Source organism: Colletotrichum gloeosporioides (genome assembly GCF_011800055.1).
Source record: "Colletotrichum gloeosporioides strain Lc1 chromosome Unknown consensus_1, whole genome shotgun sequence".
NCBI lineage: Eukaryota > Fungi > Ascomycota > Sordariomycetes > Glomerellales > Glomerellaceae > Colletotrichum > Colletotrichum gloeosporioides.
Genome location: NW_025544646.1, coordinates 667,455 through 693,866, shown reverse-complemented (window position 1 = coordinate 693,866; position 26,412 = coordinate 667,455). Strand labels below are relative to the sequence as shown.

Genomic DNA, 26,412 nt, shown 5'->3' with positions numbered 1-26,412 from the left:
TTAGTTATAATTTTACTTACTACTTCTTTATATCCTTATTTATCTCCTCCTCTCCTTCCTTTCTTTTAGTATCTATTTTCCCCCTCTTATTTAGCATCACCTATATTATCTATAATAGTAAATATTTTCTTAGTTAATCTTACTAGAAGCTACTCTTTGCTTTTTTTCTTAGCTTTTTTATTTCTATTAACCTATTAAAGGCTGTTTATTAACTCTTTTTCTGTAGATAGTTTAATAAATCTAAAAGATTATAAGTAGTGGGCTGCTTAGCTTATAGAGGGCGTTAAGATATTAAATAAGTATGCGTAGTAGAGCTTTAAATAGAAGCTATATCACTAGAAGTTAGCAAAAGACGTTATAGCCTTCCTAGAGACTAGTCTATTAAGAGATATATAATAGTAATAAGAATAATAGTTACACCTTATAAGTTATACTAACGTATATTAAAAACTTTAGTTACTAATATTATCACCCTTATTAGGAATCCTATTAGCTATAGTATATGCTATCCTTATTATAGACGTTAGGATCTGCTAGTAGAACCTACTTAGTCTCTATTAGTAGCCTTATATAGATGCAGCAGTAACAGTAAAACCTACTTATAGTATAGCTTATATAAGGGGTCTAGCTAAGCTAGCAGCAGTTACTATATATATTATCTTTATTATAGATGCTAGGGTCTGCTAGTAGAACCTATTTAGTCTCTGTTAGCAGCCTTATATAGAAGTAGTAGTAACAGTAAGATATACTTATAATATAGCTTATATAAGAGGTTTAGCTAGGCTAGCAGCAGTTATTATATATGTTGTTATTATTATAAACGCTAGGGTCTGCTAGTAGAACCTACTTAGTCTTTATTAGTAGCTTTATATAGAAGTAGTAGAAGAAATAGAAGAAGCTTCTTTATAATATACCTTCTGTTAATAAAAAACCTTAATATATATAAAACGATTTATTAATAAGCAAAAAGTATGCACTTTTCTCTACTACTTAGCTAGTTATACTATTTAACTAACTTATTTATATATAGCTTTTAAGAAATAAGCTTATCTATTACTTAGATTACCTTATTTAGTATTACTATTATATTGCATCTAATATATAGCCCCTCTGCTATTAAGCTATTCTATGAATAGGATGTAGTTATCCTTATAATAGATTTTAAAACGTTATATATTAAATCTCTTTAGTTAGATAGGAAGTATAAGTAGCACCTTATTAAATTTAAGTTCTCTATACTTAATCTATATATAACTAAAGTTAGTAATCTTAGTAGAGCCCCCCCTATTATAAATAATATAGGAGACTATAAGTAAAAATATTATTACTTTATTAAGTTATAACACCTAATTATATAAAAGACCTATAACTACTATAAGCTCTTATATTAAAAGGGTTAGCATACTACTTACTTTTATAGCTTTAGCTTCAGTAAGATAAAGTTTATCTATAGTGTAGACCTCCCTATCTATATTAAGAAGGTAATTAAAAATTTCTGCTATATAAACCTAACCCCTAATGAGAAGAAGGATAAGAAGAAGTATAATCTTATTCTCTTAACCTAAGTAAGTAAGCTTAAAGAGATTATTTTTATTTATCTTAGCCTTAACACTTTCTAGGAAGAAGGTATAATCCCTTAGGATCTCTAATACTATTCCCTATAGGATAGGGTATTCCTTAGGTGAGGCACTATAAGTTATAATAGTAAGGCTGCTTATGTTAAACTTAAGATTATTATTTAAACTAAAGTGGAAATCAATATAGGATATAATGCTAGTAATAATGTAGCTTATATATTATAAAAGTTTATAGTATTTACCTATCTTAATAACACTTAGCTAGAAGAGCTTAACTAAATAAAGAGTCTATCTAAAATAAAGTTAAGCTAAGTTTATCCTACCTTCTATATTAACTCTAAGATAGCTCTGATAAATACTCTTAAAGTAAAGATCCTAAAAGCACCTATAGGCTTCTATAATATTTATAAGTAGATTACTAAGGAGATTATATCTAAATAAGCTTTAGTAGAGGGTAGGTACTTCTTATTAACCACCTAGGTTGGCGAGGGGGTTAATACTCCTTATCTATATGCTATTAATAATATCCTACTTAAGTAGGCCCTAGTAGGAGGTAAGTATTTCCCTCTAACTGCTTAGGTCTATAAGGGCGTTAAAACTCTAAGTACCCTTAACTAATATATCCCTATTAATATAACTCATAAGACTATTAATATTAATAAAGATATTATGCACTTCTAACTTCTAACTAATAATAAATCTAAGTATTAAGGTGTCTTTAAGTAAGTAGCACTTAATAATAAAATAGGTAGATTATAGCTAGAAATATTAAAAACTAACTATAAGTATAAGATTAGAGGGAATCCTAAACTAGTAGTATAGTATAATAGCTATATCATAGAAGAAAAGTGAGAGCAAGTTAGTAGATATTATAATTATAATAGGGTAGATTTAGATAACTTAGATAAAGAAAATCCCTTTATTAATATTATTAATAAGAGAAACTAGCCTAATTACTTTCTAAACTTATTTAAGTAGCCTACTACGTTAATACGTTCCTACTTATTACTTATAATATATAAAATTAATATTACTTCAGTAAGATATTATATGCCTATATTCTCTGCGTCCACCTATTTATACTATAGTTACAATTGCCATACGAAGCATCATCTGCGACTAGTGAGTGTGCAATGCGGAGGAATGCGCGTTATAGCGTAAAATAGGCTTTTTTTCATGTTTTTGTATAAGTGGGGAAAAAAAGGGGGGGCGGACGCTGTCAGTGCAACGGACTGTAGTCGACAAGGGGGTTCTAAGTTAAATTTTGCTCTGCGCATCCCTTCTAGCAATGCTGACGTGACAAAAACCCCCCCACATATCCGGGCGACTCGCTCATCTCATTCTCACTATCGCCAACAGGTCCTCCCTCCCCTTCCTTCGGCGCGCGTCTAATGTCGGTTTGCAGTGCCCACCTCATGCCATCCTGCAGGTCAGCGGACCTCTCCTGCCGGAACAGGGCCTCAAACCCCGCTCATTTGAAGGAGCAACAATTTCCAATCCTCGGAGGTCCCAGACTGACCAACCATAAATTACTGCTGTCTTCGTTCCCCTGCAGACCGCAAATTGAAGATGAACTTCTCTTCTTCGACGCTAGTTTCTGGGAGAGCACTGATAAAGGACAACTTGACAACAGACCATCAGTGTTTGTTCTTTCTCAGACAATGATGTACTTGTGTTGTCTCGTCCTTTCAGGCCAAGGCTTTACAACATGGCACAGCATGCGTGACATCCCTTGGTGACCGACCTTCCTTACATTCGCTTTATCATCACAGATACGCAAGGAGGCTAAGTTGGTGCGACTTTCACAATTGGTTCAACGGGAATCATCTCCCATCTTGTGCGATTACTCTGCGTCATTGCAGGCGAATTATGTACGCGAATGTTCTACAGTTTGTAGTTTAACCCAACGCTTGACCCAAAAAACACACTCCAGTCGTACAATAGCAACAACGCCCGTAGGTCAGCTGGCTGCATTATCGTTTGTGTCGTTGTCGGTCTACCAAAGCCATACGCCTTGTCGAGGTGACACGCCGTGGCACTTTGAAAAGCCAACTTGCGCTCATCTCCTCGCTATGCAAAAGTCATGGAAATGTCCTTCTCCTTGCCAAAATCATCATCATCATCAATGTCGGCCCACGGGTTGCTGGCGATGGTCGGCACCGACTGTGTAGTCTTCATCTCTGGCCGAGTTGGCGGAGGGTCATCTTTCGGTGGAGGTCGTGGCGCTGGCGGAGGATCATGGAACGAGTCGTCAAATGTCATCTGGATATCCTCTTGTGGCGAGAGAGCCGCGTGGTATGGGGACGGGGCGCGCTGCATTGCTGGGAAGGTTTGACTCGAGTGGAAGGTCGGCGTCCGCTCTGGCGTATAGCCATAGGAGCCGGAAGTTTCGTACGACGCTCGGCCTGGCACGGCATATGCGCTCTTCGTCTCCCGCAAACTGTCTCGTGGGTTCAGGGACGAATTTGAAGAGTTAAGGTCCAGCTTCATCGGTGGTAGAGTCGACTTGAGCTCCTTCACTTGAAATTCTTCTGGGTCTTCGGCCGGCTTGTTCTTCTCCTTGGCCACCTCGGCTCGGATTGCGTCGATGTCAAAGAGCACACCGTGGTTGTTGCCCTCCTTATCTTCTGTTCTCGAGGGTGTTTGCTTACCCTCCTTCGCCATGTCCTCGTAAATCTCCCACTTTTCCTTGTCGGCCTTCTTTCCTCGTCCGAATAGCGAGAATCTGCTCTTCTTCTTTTGGCCCTCCTTCTCAAGTTCCTTGCGCGCTTCTTCGATCTCATTAATAAGCTCACGTTGACGTTCCTGGTGGTTCTCCGGGTCCGGGTCCTCGATTTCGGTAAACTCGTCGCTCTCCACCAGCCAACCGCACTCTCGAAGGAGACGAGGCATAGCCTGTCGGTACTCCATGTGGCCCTTGACGATTTCCGTGACGTCAAAGTTTTCGATAAACGGAACTTCCTCAATCTTAGCCAGGCCGGCAACCTTTCTAGGGCCGCCGCTGGTCAGTCTGAACAAGTACGCAAGGATCCAGTCGTTGGTGCTGTATCCATTCACAAATCTGCCTGGTACGACCGTTCGCGCTCGCAGCCATTCGTCCTTCTTGATAATCAGAGGCGAACCAAAGAGGTAGACATTCTGAACGAGGCCGTACGCGCCCTTTCTGGCCAACTCCAAGAGGCAGGAGAAAATCACACGTGCGCCAAGTGAGTACCCGACAAGCGTAATCGGGCGGGTTCCCAGGTTTCTGTCAATCAGTGAGTCTGCAAGAATCAGGCCGGCGGCCCAAGCTCTGTCCTGAGAGACACTCCACGGATTGTCAATCAGATAGGAAAGCTTGGTCAAGACGACTGGCAAAGACAAGGCAGCCATCAGACTCGTGAGAATAGTGCTGGCCAGAACTTGCTGAAGACCTTGGGTGAGAGCCTGGCTTGTGTGAGTATTCGTTCATCTTCACGGATACAAAGTGACCAATCTTACCTCTGTGGCAAGAATGTTGATGGTGTCACCCATACTTCTCAACATCTCCGGTTCCCAGAAGACGGAGTAAATGTCGCCCATGATGGGGTCAACAGTGCTGAAGGGCAGGCGAACGTCATCGACCTTGCCCGTCATCCATCCCGCCACAGTGACAATCAGGTTGACACGCTTGTTGTTGTGCAACGGCCGGTACTCAAAAGTCTTGACCGCGCCAGTTCTCCGATTCGCTGCTCGGCCTCCAATGACACTTCCTGAAGCGGCCGCACTGGACGTGATGATAGCAGCGCCACCGACGCCGCCGAGGAAAGTGCCAGTTCCCGTCACCCCCAATGTCGTGAAACCGGCTGCTAGACCGGCTCCGATGACGGGAGCAAGCAGACCTGCGGACAGACCGATGACCAAGCCGCCTCCGACTGTGGCCAAGCCCATCATGACATATCGTTTCTTGAGAGCCTGTTTTCTCCTGTGCTCCATGTGCTCGTCCTCGTTCCAATTTTCCTTCTCGGCTGCCTGCTGCATTTCCAAAGCGTCCGTCACTTTCTTCTCGAACTTCCTAACATCCAACCAATCAATCTGGAGACTTTGTCCAACACGCTCCAAGAGGATTCTGGAACGACAGTCGTAAACCGAATCTGCAATCAAAAGAAGGAACAAGTCACACAACACCGTCCAGCGAAGATCGATGTCGATGTTGGCTGATGTTGACAGCTGCGCCGGAGTTTTCACAGCGGGGAGCTCTTCTCCCTCATAGGTCTCATACGGCGGAGGCGCCTCAGCAGGCTTCTCGTCCTCGGGCAGGGCCGGCGAGCTGGGTGGTAGTGGCGTCCGCGGGGACGCTGTGCGTGGTGATGACACGGACAGCGAAGAGCGTGACTCTTCCGCCATCGGGTTCTTCACCCTGGCGTTGGCCATCAGCAATGGCGTCAAGTCAGAGGGGACGACACCGTGGTCGCTTAGCTGCTCGACCATAATTTGCTCCTGGGAGCTGATGTCCATGTGGGTATAGAGACGGATCATCATCTTCTGTCCCCACATCTTGGTTGCTTCAGCTGACATGTTGACTTCCTTCTTCGTCCCCCTGGTGTGCTCGATGCTCTCGGCTTCCTTGACCATGTGATGAATTTCCAGTCTGGTTAGTCCGACATATGCTATCCTCTGCCCTTCGGTCAAGAGGTCCTTGGTCGCCTGCATCTGAGAAACGGCGTCTCGCGCTTCCTCGTCGTCCTCTGTCATTGCCGTGCTCTTCACGTCTTTGAAAAGATACTGCGTGTTGTCGTCCATGCTCGTTGCCGATTCCGCATCGTCGTCCATAATTACTCGAGTATATCCCTTGCCAGCTCCTCCGAGCCCGCCGTAGCCGTATTTCTCGTTGTCCACGTCTTCCGTGTACTCCTTGGCAACAAGCCTATTGTCTTCGTCGTAAATATCGTAGGGTGCAAATGCCGGCATCTCCTGCCATTCGCCATCGTCATCGTTTTTCTCTTCCTCTTTGTCTGCCGTCAACTGCTGATGAGAGAATTCAGACATGACCACGTTGCTAGCGGTGCTCGTATCTCTGGTGTGGGTGCCTCCTGCCGCAGCTTTCTCTGCTGCCTTTGGTTGGGGCTGGTCTGCCTTGTCGACGAGCTTCACCGGTGAATCAGGCCGCTCGTCCTTTGCCTTGGTCTCCGATGTCGCCTGCGTTTCCTTTTCATCCTCCTTCGTGGCATCGGCGACACCGTTCGTCGGCACACCGTTGCCTTTGATTTCGGCATTGGCAACGGCGGCCGGGGCAGTTGCCTCATCAGCGGCCGGCTGTGTTGGACTTGATGATTTTGCTTCGCTGGGCGTAGTTACAGTGCCATTCTCCTTTTGCTCCACCTTCTCTTCCGTGCTTTTATCGCCGTTGATTGTCGCAACGCTTTCTTCAACATCTTCTCTGTCTGCATCTGCAGCAATTTTGTCTTTGATTTCGTCCTTGTCCAGGTTCGAGGTTACCGGGGTCGACGGAGTGTTCGAGTTGTTGCCAGACGCAGCGGCAGTGGCCGGCTGCTCGGATTGCGCGTCTCTGAAGTCGTCCTCGCTGTCTGATTCTGCACCATTGCCGTTTGGTTTCTTGTCGCCGTTGACTTTCGTGTCAGGGTGGGCATCGTTGGCGTCTAGCTCCTTTTCGATCTTTGAAGGCTCGGGATGAGGGTGTTTCGGTTCGGACTGAGCATCGGTCGTCTCATCGTCGTCTTCGGGGGGTGGAGGTACATATCGTCTGATGGGCAGACCAAAATCATCGAATTCAGGCTTGTCGGCCATTGTTGTTGCAGCGGCAGTTGGTTTTTGTGCGGTTACATCTGATGCAGGAGAGCCATTTGGTTTCTGGGCTGACTCCTCCATGTCGGCAGCAGCGGTGGTGGTGGTGGCGATCGTCGGTGAGGGGTTATTAGTGGTGGCAGACTCGCCTGAGCCCGCCGTGATGAAAGGATATTTCGTCCCTTAGGCAAGCATGCGAGCCGTGTCGAAGCCAGAATGATAGCAAATCCAGGGGTGGCAGCTATTGTGTGTTTTTTTCCCTTTGTGTTTCGGGAAGTTGGGAAACGAATGGGTCGAGGTTGGGGGGAGGGGCGTTTGGCGTTTGACCGGGCAGGGTTCCGTAAGGAGACGCGCAATGAGCCACTGGTGTAGAGCTGACTATTCGTTCCTTAGCGGTTCACGATTACGATTAATACCTTGGGTGGGTGCTAGTGCTAGGATGGAGGTGGTGCTGCTGCAGATATGTCGACGCGCACAATGCGGGCGCCCACGGTTGTTTGCTGCAAGTTGACGTGCTGGCTGAAGACCCTCTCCGGCTCTCTGCGTATGGTTGGCGTCAGGGAAAAAAGACTCTTGAGGAAAAATCCACGTGTGAGTGTTTTTTCCTCTTGTTTGGCTGGCTCGGTGGTTCTTCGAGAGGAGGGGCCTGCCAGACTTGAAAGGGATGGAGGATGGTTGAATGGAAGATTCCCGGGCTGCAACTGCGAGCGAAACTGACCCTGGAGAGGGAGATCAAATTCCCCATGACGATCCGCTACAGTGGCATTCCAGTGGGGCCGGCCGACGAAGCCATGCGCGCGACCTCACGCTTGTGACGGGAAACGGGAGGCTTTGGAGGGGGCAGGCGGGGTGCAATCTCCAATCGGTCGCCTGCACCGCCCTGCAATTCTCTGTCATCGGGGGACTGTGCTCGCTGCTGTCAGCCCGATGAGGCACACCGCCAACACACCAACACAGTGATCGTTTCAGTGGCCCAGAGCTCTGACCGCTGCCCAGTCCTGCCGCCCCTCCCGGGGCCTTTGCGATGCTGGCCAACTGACGACATTGGCTGCATGCCATCATGGGCACTCCTGGCTGCGCTGAGAGGCTTCGGGGAAATGTCTTCTGATTTGACTCTTCGGATTCGACTTTGCGGGATGACACTGCCGGTTGACTTTGGGTTGCATAGTGACAAGTCACGAGGATGATACGAGAGAAGAAAGAAGCATCCGTCTTCCTAGATTGATCGTCAGGATGGAAGTCAAGAATGCCACCCACAACAGCTCGACTCACTCAATGGAGAGTCAGCATCAGTTCATGAAAAGATAAGGGGGCCCAGCAAGGCACGTGGGCCCTGACAAGTCGTATACCAAGCTTCGTCGCAGGAATCTCCCATTAATTGGTATCTAATAACTTTTATTGTTGCAACATTCCAATGCAGTATCCCCAAACGCCCTTGTAATGCTTCCTGGATCTTTACGGGCTTCCAACAGCTTGCTCTGCCGATCCTTCACCTTGAGGCGCCGGCTCACCCGCCCCAGCACCGGCCTTGTGCCTCCTCTTGCGCTTCTTCTTCGAAGGCCCGTCTCCCTTAACTTCTTCTCCTGCTGCCGCGGACTTGACGTCGCCCTTTGGCTTTTTCTCGCCCTCCTCCTGGGCCTTCTTCGACTTTTTGACAGCCAACGGGTTGGGTCCCTTGGGTCCCCTCTTCTTGGCCTTCTTCTTCTCCGCCTTCCCATCAGCCGACGCGACATCATCTTCCTGGCCTTCATTCTCACTCTCGGCGTCGTTGTCGTCTTGTTCGCGCTTTCTCTTTTTCTCGGGCCTGACCAGTCCGTCGCGGAACTTGCTCCTCTCCTCTTTGGTCCTGATTTCCTGGCTCTCCGTCGCCATGGGCTCAAGGATCATGACTGAGCGCTTGATGTAGATCTGAGGGACGCCGGGAATCTCGCGGAGCATGCGGCGGACATCCACCGATTGGCTGGCGACGCAGTAGCGATGCTTGTTGACGAGGTTGTCCTTTGGGTCGACGACAGCCTTAAGACACTCCATCGTGCCGAGCGGTTCGGGATAATCTTCCGGAAGGTGACCGCATCGTCTGCGCTCGAGGGTCTTCGCGAAATCGATAATCTTGTTCATCTCGGGCTCGCTCTTGCGAAGGTACAGCTTGCGGATCTCGCATTGCGTAATCACTGCAATGTAATCGTCAGCATAGAAAACAGAACAGGATCGTAGAGATGGTCACTCACTTGGCTTGACTTTGCCATGCAGCGTCCGTTCGAGTCCAGCGAGCAGATCGTACTTGAAGTTGTGGCAGTCGACCACCATCTCAGCGTCAACGAGACATTGGTAAGGCTCACGGAATCCCCAGGTTAGCGCATACTGGTTCATAAGCTTGCGATACTGCTTGCTACGTTTTCCGCGCATTTTGTCGTCGTTGATGCCTTGTCGTAATTGGGTAAGTTGACTGAAGACCGACCGACGGACGTCCTGGGTCTCTCGCCCAGGATGCTGAAAGGAAGAAAAAAAAAAAGTTGCGCCGGGATAAGATTAGATAAGCGATAAGATAGGACCCAGCTCGAACCCAAGCATGCCCGCCGACTAAGGTTTACCCCACCGACTCCCAGCATCCGGTGTGTTGCGCGCGAACCAAGCACAGCAACGGACGTCCACATCGGCAAACACCGTAGATTGGGTCTTTGATTTTTGACATGTGTGAACTTTGTTCCATTTGGTGATGGTAATTATCCGATGCAACTAAACTCAGAAAGCCGAAAAACGCCGAATTTCCCCAAGAAGCCTGCTGTCATCCAACCCCCAGACAGAGCATATGCCAAATTATTGTGAAGTTGCCCTTGCGAAGCATTCCCCATGCAGCTCTATTCCCAGATGCGCTCGTTTCGTAGTACCGTCTTTGCTCTCATGCTTCGTGTCTCCTGACCAGCGCGGCGACGACGCTGATGTCGTCTAGTTTGCCTATGGTTGTCAATTAGGCGTTGGGAGCACGGGACAATGCCCGGGGGTAACTCACCTCCTTCGGTTGGCAGGCCCTCCTCGATCGCGTGCTCCATGAAGGGGCTTTCGGCGAATGGGTCGGTCGCAATCTTCTTTGCAGCAGCCACCAGCTCTTCAGCAGCAAGCTTCATGCCTCCGTTCGCGCCGCCTGTGCGGTCGCCCTCCACTCTGTCCGCTCCGGCCTCTCCATTTTCCCAGCGTTGTATGCTGTTCTGAATGCTGTCGATGATTTCGTGCTCCCAGAGGTTGTCGATGACACCGTCAGACATGGCAAGAACCACGTCGCCCTCTTGGATCTCCACCACATCCATGACGGCATTCTTCTCTGGTGTATCAGGGCTGTTCGTCCCAAGTTGCCGAGGGCAGTCGAACCAATGCCACTGCTCCTTTGTCTTGTAGATAACCTTCTCATGCCGCGGCCGCAAAATCATAACTTGACAGTCACCCAGGTTGGTCACATACACCTGGGGGACTTGCTTGCTGCCATCCAGTGTCTTATAATGCAAGAGCGCCCCGCTCGCAGTTGTTGTTCCTTGCCAGTCATTCGGGTCCGATGTCGCTCTTAGCGTCTGCTCGTATGCCGTCTGGAGATATGCCACCGGGTTAGGGGTGAAAGCTCCTCCTTCGGAACCGTGATTTGCAGCATCTTGCTGTACGGCGGTTGCCCAGTAGTGAAGAATCAAGCGCGACCACAGCCTGAGCTAGGGTCAGTTGTTGTATCGCCAAAGAGGCACCATGACCTACCCTGCGTGACCCCTCGGGCGGGTCGACCAAGCGCCTACGCCATCGTTCGCACATATGAAGTTGTCGCTCGCGAAGACGGCATCGTCCCCGTTTGTCTGTCCAAGGATGATCTGTCCGTCGACTCTCGCGCGCCGATCACGGCTTCGGTGGTGGGTGCTGAGGGGGTCGGAGAAGGAGCCGGACGGAGGAGACAGGAAGGGCGGCGGAAAGGGCCTCGGAGCTCTCTTCGCGAAGAGCGACACACCGGTCTCGAAGCGGAAGGGTTGCGGTGGTTGATTCTGGTGATGGGCATCGTTCGCAGGCGGCGTCGAGGTCGACAGAGGACGGAGCGAAGGTTCAACGAGAGTCGGGTGCGGCCATGGTGCGGTTCGAGGGCTTGGAGAAGTTCGAGGCACCCTCGGCGGCCGCGCTGTGAAGGGTTTCGTCGCCGACAAGGGCCCAGGTAGCCTCCTCATTCCCACTATGAGGCAGATCAGGCGCCTTTTGCGATGTTGGATCGCAACTCTCCTGGATAGTTGGGCCTGGAGCCGTTATCTTTGGCGCTGGACAGGTGCCGCTGGGTGGTGGGCATGGCCGGGGGTGGTTGTGTTGGTTGGGGGCTCTCCGAACCGGGGGTTAAATTGGGTGTACACGTGCATGCGCGTCTGGTTGGCGCATTTCAGCGATGCAACTCGAGCTCCAGCGGTCCGGGTACGTACAACTTAGCTAATGGGCAGCGATGTTTGGCCGCTCTGGCTGTACTGTGGCTTCCATCCATCCAATGAGTCGACCGAGCCTACCTAAGGTACCTAGCTACCTTAGCGACCTAACGCTGACGAGTAAAGAGCTGGCCACCAGACACCTCACAGCTCCTCCAGTGAGTCGATGGGAGCCACATCTTTTCTTCAAACAATGCCCATACTCTGGGACTTCCTTGTCTTCCAGACCGCATAATCGCAAACACGTTTCTCTCGCCAACAACCTCCTCCACCGACCAACAGCGCGAAATTTTCTGTTGACGAGAAAATTCTGACTGAAAATTTTGCAACGAAGCAAGCTAGCATTGCCAATATGTGGCAACCAATGTAACCAACTGCAAAAATCGCCATCCCTTCATTAAGACCGAACATGTCGATCCGGCGATTTTTCACAATCCCTGGTTGTTCTGCTCCTCCGGACTCCATCGACATCTCGGTGTTTCCGCGCTTGAGAATTACCTCCCTGGCGTGCCTGGATCGATAAAAACTTTTGCATCTGCCAAACCTCCTCCACCCAAAACCAGTCGTCTGTTGTCATTGCGTAGAACCTTGGTTCAGCCAAACAAAGCGTCTGCCGGGCGATCGTCGGTCGGGATCGACAAAGGCTGGCCGGTTGTGGCCGCCGCCGCTTTTCTGCAGCCTCTGCGGCTGCAACAGAGCTAAAATAAACACCCCGACTGCTGGCCACCGGACCTCGGCCTGCGTCACGTTTCCTAGTCGTATTCACAGCTGTCATGTCGTTCAACCAAGACGAGCTGGAGGGCTGAGATGACCTAAGCCAGCAGCCTGCCGGCTGACCTGACTGTTGACTCCGGCCGCGTTGATCGCCAGGAGAAAGCCTGGTCACAACTTGAAGCGAGAGCAACTGGCTGAGGTTGACATGACATGGAAGCCGGGAACCAGACCTGGGCTCGTCAACAGGCGCCGATCTTTTTCTAACAATAAACACTTGCAGCACAGACATCAGGGAACGCAGCGCACTCGTTACCTGCTTTCCGACGAACCATGCGGCTGTGGTCTGCTTCTGATCTTCGGTCTTGTCCACTTCGCAAGCACACAGTCAAGCAGCGAGGCCATTGTGACTCACGAAAACAGACAGCCAGAGCACATGCCGCGGATCATGATGGCGGCCAGCCATTTGAATCGTTAGTCCTTCCATCTCGGATATTTTACGCCAGGCGTACCACCACGTTGGTTCGCGCCTCCGCGCATGGGTTGTGAACGACTTGACCAGCTCAGCAGGGGGGTGCTCAGGACCCCGTCCACGGACATGACGTAACACGCTCGAGCGACAGGTGGCTCAGCGTCCATTGCTGGACTCGCAGGCTTCACCGTCTCTACAATGACAACAAGCTCAATGTTATTGTCCCGTCATTGCTGTTTGAGGATGGAGAACGCGCGTCGAGATAGAAGTGCCACGAACTACGAGCCAGCCGTTCCTCCCGTCAGCCAGGCCATGTCTAATTGCCATTCCTTGAGGCCGTCGCTCATCATCCATCCACCTTACGTCGGCGGCAGAGACCGAGTCCCGAACCTCTCTTCCATTCTTCGCGAGTGGAACGGATGCTTCAAAGTGAAGGAGCGAGTGACAGCGCCCTTGGGCTGACTGGTGTCGTGACGGACTCACAGCAGGAAGTATTCAACCAGATCCGCCTGAACCGCTGCCGGGAAGCGTGGTTGGGGGCGGGAGCCATGCGCCAACAATACACAATCGCATTGTTCTTGTCACCGGATGCCCAGTTTTAACCGCGCAATTTGGCCAAATGCTATCCGTACTTGGGCAATAGGCAAGTCGCTAGGCAAGTCGCTGATGCAGACGAACCGGACCCTTGGAGTGGAAAGCGCCCGACAGCACCGCGACCCCGGGCGTTGCAACGCTCCTATCCATCCAGGTCCGGAGCGGCGCAACATAATTAGAGGCTGGGGATTTCGTATCCCACTATTGCCCTGTTCGGTTTCCGACTTGATTGGATTAATCGTACTTCGGTTCGTACTGATTACGGGCCCGGCCTTCTCGGCGAGCGGAGGGCGGAGGGCGGAGGGCGGAGAGCGGGCGGGAACCGCTTTCATGAAGGGTCTAGGAAGACGCTGAGATATTCTGGACCGTTGCAATTTGGTCATAATGGCCGATTGACAGCCGCCCACCGGTTTTCCACTGGAACACATGGCAACGAGAAGCCATTCATGACCTAGGATCAAGCCATGCCAACGATGCCTCTGGCTCCACGCTTCTTACTAACAACAGCGGACCCAGCCACCTCCAACGCCGCGGCAGACGTGTCGTGAAAAGTGACTGTCACCGGCGGGACAACCCCTGCTCGTACTGCATGGGAATGGGGCCGGCCAGAGAGGGGGGCAGGAGGTATTGACGCATGCAGGATACAGGCCCGTCATATGGACCCTTTAAGTCAATTTCTTTTCTTTTCACGTCCGCGTTTTCGGATCAGTTTAGGCTGGGGGCGATGGCATCCCTGGGCTCTGGAAGCTGGCCTTTGCTGCAGCGGTGACAGACTGGCGGTGGTTCACAGTCCGAGAGCGGTGACGGCGACGGCACTGACATGAAGTTCGTCAAAAACCTCCCCCCGTCTGATGTCGACCTGCGGTATGTAATGCACTGGGCAGTAAAACAACGCAGCGCTTCATTCTGAAGGGCTTGCAAGTGATGGGGAGAGAAGACCCGGCCAGGTGGGTTTCAAATCGGACACAATGCTGACGGCAGATCTCCTCAGGACGCACTGGGCTCTGCAAAAACCCGTGAGGCAGTGTTCTAACGGCGGCAGCGCTCCCCCCCCCCCCCCCCCCCCCCCCNCCCCCCCCCCCCCCCCCCCAGCGAATGGAGGACACTCTGCGGAGAAGACACAAGACGACGACCAGGGGACCGGCGCCAACGGCCCCTCCTCTTGTCTTGGGTCACCCTCTACCGCCCCAGCCCCAACAGCCCGAAGCCGCCTGGGAGACCTTGTCAGCCGTCTGGCGCCAACGTCTGAATGAGGCAGGCGAGCATTGGATAAGAGTGAACTTGCAAAGTCAGAAATCATGCCATCATGTTCACGTATCTCCGTATGTACAAGGGTTTGGCAGCGACTTCGCTGTTTAGCACCGACAAAGTACGCCCATTGCGCAGTCACGGGGCACGGTCTGCAATACAGCATCTTGGACTATTCGTACAGGACCAGGGTTCTCAGCACCCTGAACGGGAGGGCTGACAGATCGTCCAAGAGCCAAGTCGGCACTGAGTTTCCTTCATGGACCCAACTTCCAATTAACAGCCACATTGTTCACTGGGCTGCTGGGCGTTTCGAGGAGACGGTGTTGAACGGGTACGTACAGTCTTGCATAAGGCAGAACGCATGGAATAGACAACGTTCCGTGAGCACGACCTTCTCGTTATTGCACCCATTTAGAGCGCGTGGGGTGAGTTGCAAGTGAGAGGGTGTCGAGGTGTCTTGGAACGGGGGAGGGACACAGAACTTCCATGGTCATGCACATCAATGTAGTTGAGTTGATGACCGCCGCCTGTGACCAAGCGTGCGTCGGTGATGGGATGGATGCTGGCTGCACCACATCGGACGGAACGGAGGCAGGTCAGACTTTGGGGTGGCTGCCACCGCATGTGGTTCGTCAAACAGACGGAAAGCAATGCGACGCTGCGGCGTTTTTGATTCGTACCCTACGACTTGTAACTTGGGGAAACGGCTGAAAGCTCCAAGGAAGACAAGAAGTAATTTATCGAAACGCGTGGTTCGGTCAACAACGCTCGAACGAAGTCGGAGCGTTCTTTAAAGTACATAGAGCCTCCCTTTGGAAGTTCGAACACACTTTTTAGTGTTTGCGTTTGTTTCCGGGTTACATGGGAGAGCTTGTAAGACAACAGGCGGGCGGTCAGAGCCCAGCTTCCATCCCTTCCCTTCCCCTTTTTGACTTGGGACAATTTCATTCGAGTGTCGATTGTTCGAGTCTCCCTTCTTTGCAGTGATCACTTGCGGACTTTGCGGCTCAACCCTCTTCGTCCTTGGTTTAATGAGCCGGACGGTGAGACTGGCGGAGGCTGATTTGCGAAAGACATCCACCGCAAGGGATCAACGGGGAGAGGCAATACCGAGACCGAACATTGAACCAAAGGTAGGCAGGCGGAGGTCGGGAATCGACAAAAGTAAACCCCGAGGCCCCCGATCGTAAATCACGGCATCCGATACGGGCAGACATCGCACACCACATACGGAAAGGTGAGGAGGAGGCACACTTCGTCGTCACCTTTTGCTGCACAGCCACTCAGAGGGTCACTGGCCAAGTGCGGTTAATAGCAGTAGCCCGGACCCCGTTGATTGGACGAGGTCGAGCTCCCTCCCCAAACACCCATGAGATGATGTTGTTTTTTTCTTTGCGGCGGGATGCACGGAGTTTCTGCTGGTCAATAGATAATCTTGGCGGACCTGGGTGACGGGCTTTTTCAACTCGTTGTGGAAAGTCAAAACTGACAAGGCGCTGGCTGCGGCGCTGCGGGAATAGGGGAGCAGAGAACGTGTGACACGGGGAATCAACAAGAGAGCGGACGAAGAGAAAGAACGAAGAAAAAGACGTGGAAGTCTACAATGCCCATTTCTTTCTTCGGCCACCTCCCTAATCAGATTGCATCTCTTCTTCGGTTCCCCAGCCTCTAGCCTTCCTCTGCAGAATGGCCTGGAACATAGGGCGTCAAGTGTACCTTAATCCGTCCCAAGTTCGACCACCGGCCACGGGGTGTGGCCCAGGGGCACCCGACCCGGCTGGCACTGAGGCGTGCGTGGCAAGAGGCGCATCCATCTTTCAGACCTTTCCCCGAACATTGCGCAATAAAATGCCTGTTTCTTGTAACAAGAATAATGGGAGATGGCCAAGATGAGAAAAGGTCCGTCTTTGAGATTGCAAACAGCAAATGTGAGAACCGCGAATTCGAGATACTCACGATACTCTAGCAGGGCCAAGCTGAGATATCTGTATCCGTCCGGCGCTTTCCTTCCGTTACGAATCACGAATTACGCCGGCATCTGCGCTGTCAGATTCTCTAGCCTGCGACTAGTAAGTCTCACCCACACGTACCCGGCGGAAACTGGAGTGACTGGGTACGGCGCGAGGACGATCCAGCCACAGCCGACACCGACCTCGCGTTTTTTTCGTCTTGTCATTCTGCGGTCCTCCGGTCGGCCTACATACCTGCTCAGCTAGCGATCGCCTCATCCACCCGATCTCTTGAGTCTTTCTAAGTCATTGGGAGGGGCGGCCAGCGTTGCGCGTCCATCCACCAGCATCCCTGTCCAACCTTTGCCTACGAGGGGCAGAAGAGGTACATTGTCCGCACAGCTCTGGAGCTCAACTGCAACTGCGGGCCAGTCCTTTCTGTGCGAGGTAGCGCCAGAGAAACAGACACAGTTGGTCTGCGCCGGTCGTTTCTGCAAGCTGGCGCCTTTAATATCCGCCACATTTCATATTCACGCCGCCGCATTATTTCGCAACAACTCGCTCATCAGAGCAACTCCCTGGCCCTTGAGGTAGATCTTTAGCCAGAAGAGACAGGGATCTGTAGAAACAAGAGGAGTCAAGCAAAAAACCGAGAGGCTGCGGCGGATTCAATGATCGGTCAGAAGGGGAGGGGGGGATAAACGATTCCTTCCAGGCCGTACAGCAGTCCCGCAGAGCCCGTAGACTGGCTCGTCTTGGCAGCCAAGGGCTTGGGTCCTCCCAACGCAGCGAGAACCAAAGGCGGAAAGCAAGGTGGTAGGAACCTTGACGTGCTGCATGCGCATCGTCCGGCTCATCCGTAAGGTGAACCATTGGCATCCGGCCATATCGACGCATCTCGTCGGGGTGGGCTTTTTCTGGCTCCTGCTTGTGTCCCCCTCCCCGCCTCTTTCCTCAATGGAGGATAAAATCGGCGCATAAGAGGTCTCCATCCCCTTGCAGTTGGAAAAGGTACGGTGTGAAAGGAAAGAAAAGGGCCCGGTGGTTAGAAAAGTCGGCTTACAGGGGTTGTTTGTGTCGATTCATATCCGTCAAGACACATTGAACAGAAGGACGAGACTCGCGAGGGACACCGCGCAGTCAGATAGAACACCTTACTAAGGTCGGTGGACAAACACGAGAAGGTCCAAGGCAAAAGCAAATATCGATCGATAGCAAACGCGGAAAACGAGGTGGTTGAAAAAAAAACACGTCAAAAAGAAGTGTTGGTTTAGTGCGGCGCTTGTCGGGAAACTAGCAGCCGCCATCAGCAAGTCGGCAGAATCATCAACATCATCATCATGGTACGGCGTGTGGAAGGTGTTGAAGGCACCTGCTGAGTAGCTCCGCATAACGCCATTACGTCGTCGGCTCTAGTTCCGGGGGCCGCCTTGCCATCTTTAGCCAAGGGTACCTCAGCATCCACGCCCCGGCCGGCGTCTGTGCCCCTAGTCGCATAGCAGCAACGATTGGGTCTTGGGACCACGGATAACCTGCCAGCCGCTGTCCGCAACCCGCCGCCGCACCGACGTCTTGGTGAGTAGGTACTTGTGGTGAGGTGGGTGGTGGTGTCGACGGGAGGTGGTGACCTAGGGTACCTTAGGTCGGGTGCTGCTACTGCTGCGACCTTCCTGCCGCAGCTGGAGTCGAGCAAGGCCCGGTAACGCGAGGCAGGACGGGATGGGACTGGACTGGACTGGACTGGACTGCACGCAAGCAAGGCCAGTCAGTCAATCAGGCACAGACAGGCAAGGAAAGAGGCAAGGAGAGGCAAGGTCTGGAAGCAAGTCACCACAGTCAGAGGAAGGCGGTGTTTCCCATGGGAAGGTAAGGTCATTCTTGTTGCATAATACTCCGCGGTACGCCTCGTCTTTTTGACACGTCCTTACGCGGGTTTCCAGCCAGGTTCATACATCATCTTTGCTCTTCGTCTTCCTTTTTCTTTCCACTCTTCCCTTATTTTCCCTTGCCTTGCTCGTGGATCACGTCTGCTCTGCTCTGCTTTGCTCTGCTCCTGTCTCTCTGCTTTGGGGAACCCTACCTTACACCCCCCCGTCGACCTACGTGCTCTTACCTCACCATTTGCACCGCCGCATCCGCTATCAGANACCCCCCCGTCGACCTACGTGCTCTTACCTCACCATTTGCACCGCCGCATCCGCTATCAGAGGTGCACTTAATTACTGACCCTACTCGATACCCCTACCGGCCACTGCCCTGCGACGACATTGAAGACGAAGACGACGACGACGACGACACCCATCGACGACGTCCATGTACGAAGTCTAGGCCTAATATCTCCTCACGTTTCGCCTTTGCTCCGAAGCTGGAACAGCCTCGATTCGTTCCCACAACGTTATTAAACCCACCTTGCACACGCGCGCGCCGACCCTGCCCGCCTCGCATCATACTCACTCACCACCTTTACCTTATTCCCCTCAGGTAATTACTACCCGTCTGTTCGTACCTCGACGCCGAGTCGGAACACACGGGCAGCATCTCATATCGCCCCGACCGGGTTCTGCTACGAATACGTACGACCGACGACAGCTTCCCCCGTCGCCGCCGCATATTGGAGTCTCCATACTCATTCCTTGCCGTGCGCTCGCTCGACTCGACTCACCCACGATTGGCGTTTTTGCGTCTCGTCCAAGACCCGAGGAACAACCCAAGACAGGTTGCTGTCTCTCAGTAATTTAGTTGCATGGTTGCTGGCTTGGCGGGAGAGCGCCAGCTGCATTGCGTAGGCCACCGCAAAGATGGGCCGTAATCGAGGTTCGTGCTCCCTCATCGCATTCCCGTTGTCCCCAAGTCGTTCCCCTTCCCTTTCCATGTCTTGCCATCGCCAGGTCTGGCTGCCGCTTGTCTCACTCGTCGCGCAACATGCGCGCCGGGCTTGTCGTAGGAGGCTGTTCCAACTTCCCGGCTGGCTCCTGGCATGCGTGCCTCGACGTGCATCCCAATCCCAATATCCCGTCCCGTTCTCTGCGCATCATTGGCATCACCACCACATACGCTCGCATACACACGTTCACGCACGCGCTATTACCTTTTCACACACTTGCGTCCAACTAATATCAATAACACCCTGGCCCGGCCTTCTTACACCTGCCTCATTACCCTCACAAGTGTTCCTTCATCGGCAGCGCAGAGCAGAGCAGAACAGGCAGCGTGGTTCAGCTCAGCTGGTCCTGGATCACCGTCATCCCCGTCGCAATCTGCAATCACTATCCCTATCCCACCTTATCCCTTCCCGTGCTACCCATTCATCTCCATCAGCCATCCCTACCCGTCGCTGTCACTGCCCCCCCCCCCCCCCCCCCCCCCCCCCNGTCCCCCCCCCCCCCCCCCCCCGTCCCCCGTCACCACCATCCTTTAGCCCCCATCTTTGGTGTCTCCATTGTTGATTGCTTTGGTGGCCCTTCTCGTCCGTCCGCACTCTATTCGTACTCTCACCTCACAGCGCAGTGCCGCCGCACCGCCCAGAGCGCACCAAGCAGCGCCCACCCCTACCCGTAGTGCGCAACCGCGCTGCAATCGCATTGTGCCTGGCCTACCTCGCCTGCCTTAGCTACCCTAGTACGCGCTGCGTCTGCGTATGCGTCGTACTCCGTACCCCCCTTCCCGCCCATCGTCGTTCCTTCCCCTTTGCTTTGCTGCCCAGTGGGTGGCCCCTTCCCCCTCCCGCGTCGTCCACGGGCCCGGTCCACGTCCACGCTCCTGCTCCTCTCCCTCGCGAGACCCCCCTCACATCGGCACCCCGTTCGCCGGTCCTGGCCAATTACTTGGGCGTCAGGCGAAGGCGATAATATTACTTTTTTATCCAGCGGTGTTGCTGTTAGGAGTTCGTAGTTAGGCGCGCATCATGCTGACCAAGTCTGCTTCGGGCACAGTCCTGTCCTTCATGTCCCAATTTTCCGTTGGTGGCACACCGAGGGACGCCAGTAAGAATCAACCAACTCCAAATTCGTCGCCTCCCCACGACTCGACGCCCTTTCCTCCGTACAACAAGCACCACTCAACACCACCACAATCAAAAACAGAGCCCTTCCCCGAACCCCCCGCCAGCTTCACCAACCGTCCCGCAACACCTCCCTCGCCTTCGCGACCACCACCTGCCGCCGCGCACGAATATGCCTCGTCTCCCGCACATACAAACACTTCTGTAAACGACTCCCCCATCAACAGCCCACGAGGCCGTCAACGCAGCTCCTCCCGCCCACTTTCGATGGTAATGCCATACCAGCCGCCCCTCATGGACATCAACGAAGACACCATCCCGGAGCTGCAGCCCATCTTCACTTTCCTGAACAGCCACGCGAACAAGCTGTATCAGGAGGGTTACTTTCTGAAGTTGGACGATCAAAACACTCGTGCGTATTTTTTTATTTTTGTTTTCATCTTTTGGTCTTGCTCACTCACTCCCTCGCCCCTTCTCATCTCACATGAGAGTTTTGGTTTATTTATTTTTCCCTGCATAACCCTGCAGCTGTCAAAGCAGAGATGCGAGGCACATTGGACGAATTTATTTCTGACACAGATTCATAGAGGGCAAGCCCAATGCGGACCGCACCTGGACGGAGTGCTTCGCGCAGCTCGTCGGCACCGTCCTGTCGCTATGGGACGCTGCAGAGCTGGACGCCGCCGGAGAGGATGGTGAGATCCTGCCAAAGTTCATCAACCTGACGGATGCGTCAATCAAGATGGTGAGTCGCCAGTGACGATTGTTGACTTTTTGGGGATCGCGCCCAGACCCTCGGGAGCGCAGTTGGGAGATGTGACGGCGGGGGACCGAGTGCTAATTTAACCTTTCCCTTGGCGAACAGATCGAATCCCTACCAACACGATCGAATGACGAACAGCCGCTGCAGAACATTCTCAGCATCTCAACTGCCGGCAGAAACCGTTATTTGCTGCACTTCAACTCCCACCACTCACTAATCCAATGGACCGCCGGAATCAGACTCGCCATCTTCGAGCACTCCACCTTGCAGGAGGCTTACACCGGCGCCCTTATTGCCGGCAAGGGCAAGTCGCTCAACAACATCAATCTTATTATGGATAGATCCAGGTTCAAGACTGAAGAGTGGGTTCGCGTGCGATTCGGTGCAGGAGTCCCCTGGAGACGCTGCTGGTGTGTCATTTCTCCACCCGATGAGAAAGAGTACCAGAAGGCACAGAAGGAGATGCGCAAGAAGTCGCCTTACGACCGTTCTACTCCGGTTCTCAAGGGAAATATCAAGTTCTACGACACCAAGAAGGATGGTAAGAAGCAGAAGAAGGCTCGACCGATAGCGACGATTACCGATGCCTATTCATCATACGCCATCTACCCGCAGGCCAAGTCGCTGATTGACGCATCCACCCTGCTCAAGATCGAGGGCAACATCACCATCCACTCCGAGCCGCCTTCCTCGACCGAGGGCTTCGTGTTTATTATGCCCGAAACCCACCCTGCAGTGAGCGGCTTCGAAATGCTACTGCGTTTCCTCTTCCCGACCTGGGACACCTTCGCCCTCTACGGCCGCCCCGGCAGGCTGGTTGCCAGTGTCCTGGACCCCAGATCACTCATGTTCGCCATGCCCAAGCACAGAAGATACGGCTACCTCGAAATTCTAGATGTTTCTGGACTGATTCTGACGGAGGGAAGCTCGTCTTGGTCTGAACGTGAATGGAGAAAGCAACTCAAGGAGCTGACTGGTAAGCGAATGAATGCCGTGGATGAGGCTGGAGGTACCAGACAAAGGAGCGGCAGCAAGAGAAGCAACCGCCTCAGCTTCGGCAATGGAACGTCAAGCCCTGTTCCAGCCAAGCCCAGAGTTGGCTTTGCCGATGATGCCATCTCAAACCGTTCATCCCGATCCATGTCTTTGGGCGCTCCCAACCGTTCAGAGACTGCACCTGTCACAACTTCCCGCCCTCCTCCCGCATTGGCTGGTTTGGGTCTGAACAAGGCGAACCATGCACGCAACTCCTCAGACCCCCATCTGCTGGGTCATGCACCCCCTCGCAACGAGGACAGAGGCTACGACAGCTCCTACAGCAATTCCTACAACAACTCACCCGCCCGTGGCCCGACCCCAGTCAAGGGCATCCTCCGCTCAGGCACCCAGAGTTCTGATGATGACACAGCTCGCAGCACCCCTGTGAGGGACTTGGAGAACAATGTCCGCTCCATGGAGTCTCCCGAGCCTGTCGCAGCTCCTCCTGCTTTCAACTACGGACCTCAGTCCAAGCCTGCAGGCAAGCCGTACCACTCACCTGATCTTCGCAGAGCTACTAGTCGCTTGTCCAACACGACCTTGTCCCAGCTGGCCAAGGCTGGAGGATTCGCTATCCCCCCTGATGATCGTTCAGAGAGTTCTTCTGAGCGCAGAAGTGGAGAGGACGCTGCAGGACCCAACCCATTGGTACAAACTCACGCCGCCAATAATGTGGGAGGATCTGCTGACAACATCTTCACTGGTGAAGCTCTAACCCACAACACTCCCCCTCCTGCGGACTCGCTGCCGCCCCCTATCCCACCCATGAACCAGAAGCGTTCTCGATCTCCCCTTGCTCAGCACTCGTTCGGCCCCCCTAGCCCTCACCCTCGCGGCCCTCTGCCCCCCAACCCTCAATCCCGTGGCGCCCCTGATGCGAGACCCCCTCCGGACATGCGTCCTCCTCAAGACATGAGAGGCCCCCATCAAATGAGAAGTACGGAGCAGCTACGAAGCCCTGTCGAGGGTCAGCAATCCCCATTCCCCCCTTACGATGCGAGGCCTCCCCCTGGCCCCGGTATGAGAGGTCCTCAACAGATGAGAAGCATCGAGCAGATGAGAAGCCCAGTCGAAGGTCGACCTCAGCCAAACTTCTCTCGTCCTGAGGGAACGAGAACCCCTCCGATCGGTGGTGACGGTCGCGTTCCGACGCCTGAGATGAGGAACCGCGGCATGATGGGACCTCCCCCTCCTCAGCATCGCACTCTGCCCCCGCTCAACACGGCAAATGCGTTCCAGCGAAAGCCACTTCCAGCTCGCTCCGACAGCTTGAGAAGTCCACAAGAGACCCCGGTCTCGGCATCCAGCGGTGGCAGTTGGGGAAACAACATCATCGACCAAGCTGCCTTCTCCCAAATCCGATACAACGACAGCCCCCGCCACACCCCCGTTCCCGAGCAGCAGATTCGCAGAAAGCCAACGATGCAAAGTGACAGCAGCTACTACGACGACAATGCATCTAACGTCAGCCCGGACTACGCCAGCCGCAAGTCGAGTGAAACTCAGCATTCTCAGAAGTCTTTCGAGCGACCCCGTGTTGGTGTTTTGAAGACGGTGGGCGGTGCCGATTCTGACTCTGGAAGCGAAAAGTTCAACATTCCCGAGGTCAACTTTGGCCCTACAGTCAACTACGGCGCCAACCAGCCAGCCAGGAACAAGACCCCAACCCCGATGAACCCGCAAGGCATTCCTGGGCCTCAGAGACCCTTCTCACCCGCTCTGAAGTCACCTCCGCCTGAGGCCGGACACAACCGCCAGGAGTCTGAGGACACCATGAGAAAGGTCGCTTGGCAACCTGGTGCTGCTACTGTCGGAACTGGTCAGGCTGGTCAGGGCATCAGTGCTGAGCAGTTTGTTCAGCAGCGCGCTGCTCAGACGACGACTCCCATGTACGGCCATGGCCGCACCCCGTCTGGCAATATTCTTACTATGCGATCGATGACGCCCACGCCCTCGATGACCCAGAACGCTTCCGCCGAGAGACTGGCTCGCCACTCGCGCAGCAGTTCCGCGGATCTTCTGCAGCGACCTGGCTCTCGTGGTGCCAACGCCGTTCTCGACATGACGAACTCTGCCGAGGGTCCCTCTCACCTCTCTGCGCGCGAGCAAGAGCACGTGGCCCGCATGACTGGATCGCCCCTTATCAGCATGGCCGGAAACAGAAACGCCAATCAGGGACAAGGAGCCGGACTGGTAGGAGCAATCCAGGCCCGTGAGCGCGAGAGAATGCAGGCGAAGCAAGGCATGAACACGCAGGCGGTGCAGCAGGCTATCAACCAGCGGCAGCAGCAGCAGGCAATGGCCTACCAGCATCAGCTCCAGAGACAGCAACAGCAACAGGTGCAACAGCAGCAGCAGCAACAGCAGGCTTATCAACACCAGATGTACGCTCAGCAGCAGCAAATCCTGTCTCCTATGTCTCCCATGTCACCGCAGCAGGGCATGTACGCGCAAAGCAACATGTCCCGCGGACAGATGGGACCCCCTCGTGGACAGCCCAACGTCTACGGTGCTTCTGCTCAAAACTTTGGCTATGGACAGCAGGGCGGCTACGCGCAAAGCAATGGCTTTAGCCAAGGAGCCAGCTATCCCCAGGGAGCCACCTACGCCAACCCAATGGCTATGCGCCAGGGACGCCAATCGCCTGGACCCCAGATGATGGACCCGAGATTCATGCCTCAGGGAGCCTACTCTCCCGGACCTCAGCAGGGCGGCAGACAACCCTACCAGGCACAGTACCAGGGCCAGGCTTTTTAGCTGATCTCACACAGATGGAACGATGATGGAGGAGGTTAATGAAACATATTCAGTCGATACCAGGGACAAGGCACTACTGCACAAGCCTTGACACCCACAACAAAAAAAAAAAAAAAAAAAAAAAAAAAAAAAAGGGTTTTTTTTAANCACCCCCAAAAAAAAAAAAAAAAAAAAAAAAAAAAAAAAAAAAAGGTGTATTATTATAGCGGGAGGAGAGTCCCATGGGAGGCGTTTGGGGGGGGAATGACAGCCACAGGCAAGTTGGCTGATGCATTGGTTTCTAGAGAGACTGGATAAGCATCTGGGTTTTTCTTTTGTCAAATGAGTAGAGTCAGAGTACAATAGCATGGTTGGCAAGTAGCATAACGATCAGTAGAGACGGCCGAAGACATATGACAAGAATGCATTGATTAATTTGATTGCCTGCCTGATGCGTGATTGCTACTTTGTTTGCTCTACCGACGGTTCTAGGGAGGGAGACATGATTCTTGCACGGACGCACTGCTGCCTTCTCCTTGGTCGATCATTTGCAGTGTTTATCCCTCGCGTAGGCAGTCGACGATGGACCGTTGTCGTTCACACGTCACGACCGAGACCAGCAGGATAGCCTCGAACCAGCATGGACTGGTCTGCAATTATGGGATGGTCCAGCGGGGGCATCAGCCTTGGAGGTCTGCCGCCGCCAACTTAATTAGGTTCAGGCATCGGGCAGGGAACCATGACGAGACCCTGCTGTGTCTGTGTGCTCGTCAAGCTCTTCTGCCGAGAAGAAAAGTCTAGGACCCTGGCTTCCGGTTCTCAGGGGATTGCGAGTCGCCACTGAGTGGCTGGCAGGCCTTGGCTGGGCACCTCAGAGCTGAGCATCTATTGGTGCACGGTGCCTGTCTAGTCCAGCCAGCTCCTTAGATACGGCGGGCTAGGGCCTTCTGCGCCTCTCTGTGGCATTCTGGTTCAGCGGAGTTACGGTTCTGAGCAGGCTGCCTCGTGGACACTGGACGACCCGCCGAGTCTCAGACGGCTGACAGCCAGTGGCTCGTCGCACCCGCGCAAAAAGAGAGACATTTTGCACTCGAGGCCAACCTTGGGCGCACGCACGCCCAC

The 26,412-nt window shown here is 53.0% G+C and overlaps 2 protein-coding genes across 2 annotated transcripts; one reads left to right on the top strand and one right to left on the bottom strand.

Moving 5' to 3' along the window:
- Nucleotides 1-3,647: 3,647 nt before the first annotated feature.
- On the bottom strand, nucleotides 3,648-11,533 carry GCG54_00009974 (putative membrane protein C6F6.13c; the record flags this gene model as incomplete). Its single annotated transcript, XM_045409910.1, has 8 exons — nucleotides 3,648-5,003; nucleotides 5,058-7,522; nucleotides 8,598-8,611; nucleotides 8,800-9,511; nucleotides 9,569-9,809; nucleotides 10,261-10,295; nucleotides 10,351-11,030; nucleotides 11,079-11,533. The coding sequence occupies 8 exons, from the start codon at nucleotides 11,531-11,533 to the stop codon at nucleotides 3,648-3,650; spliced, it is 5,958 nt and encodes a 1,985-aa protein (XP_045271447.1).
- Nucleotides 11,534-20,657: 9,124 nt separating this feature from the next.
- On the top strand, nucleotides 20,658-25,311 carry GCG54_00009973 (Protein SKG3; the record flags this gene model as incomplete). The annotated part of the gene is made up of 3 exons (XM_045409909.1): nucleotides 20,658-21,165; nucleotides 21,341-21,498; nucleotides 21,619-25,311. 3 exons carry the CDS (start codon nucleotides 20,658-20,660, stop codon nucleotides 25,309-25,311), a joined length of 4,359 nt encoding a protein of 1,452 aa, XP_045271446.1.
- Nucleotides 25,312-26,412: the final 1,101 nt, after the last annotated feature.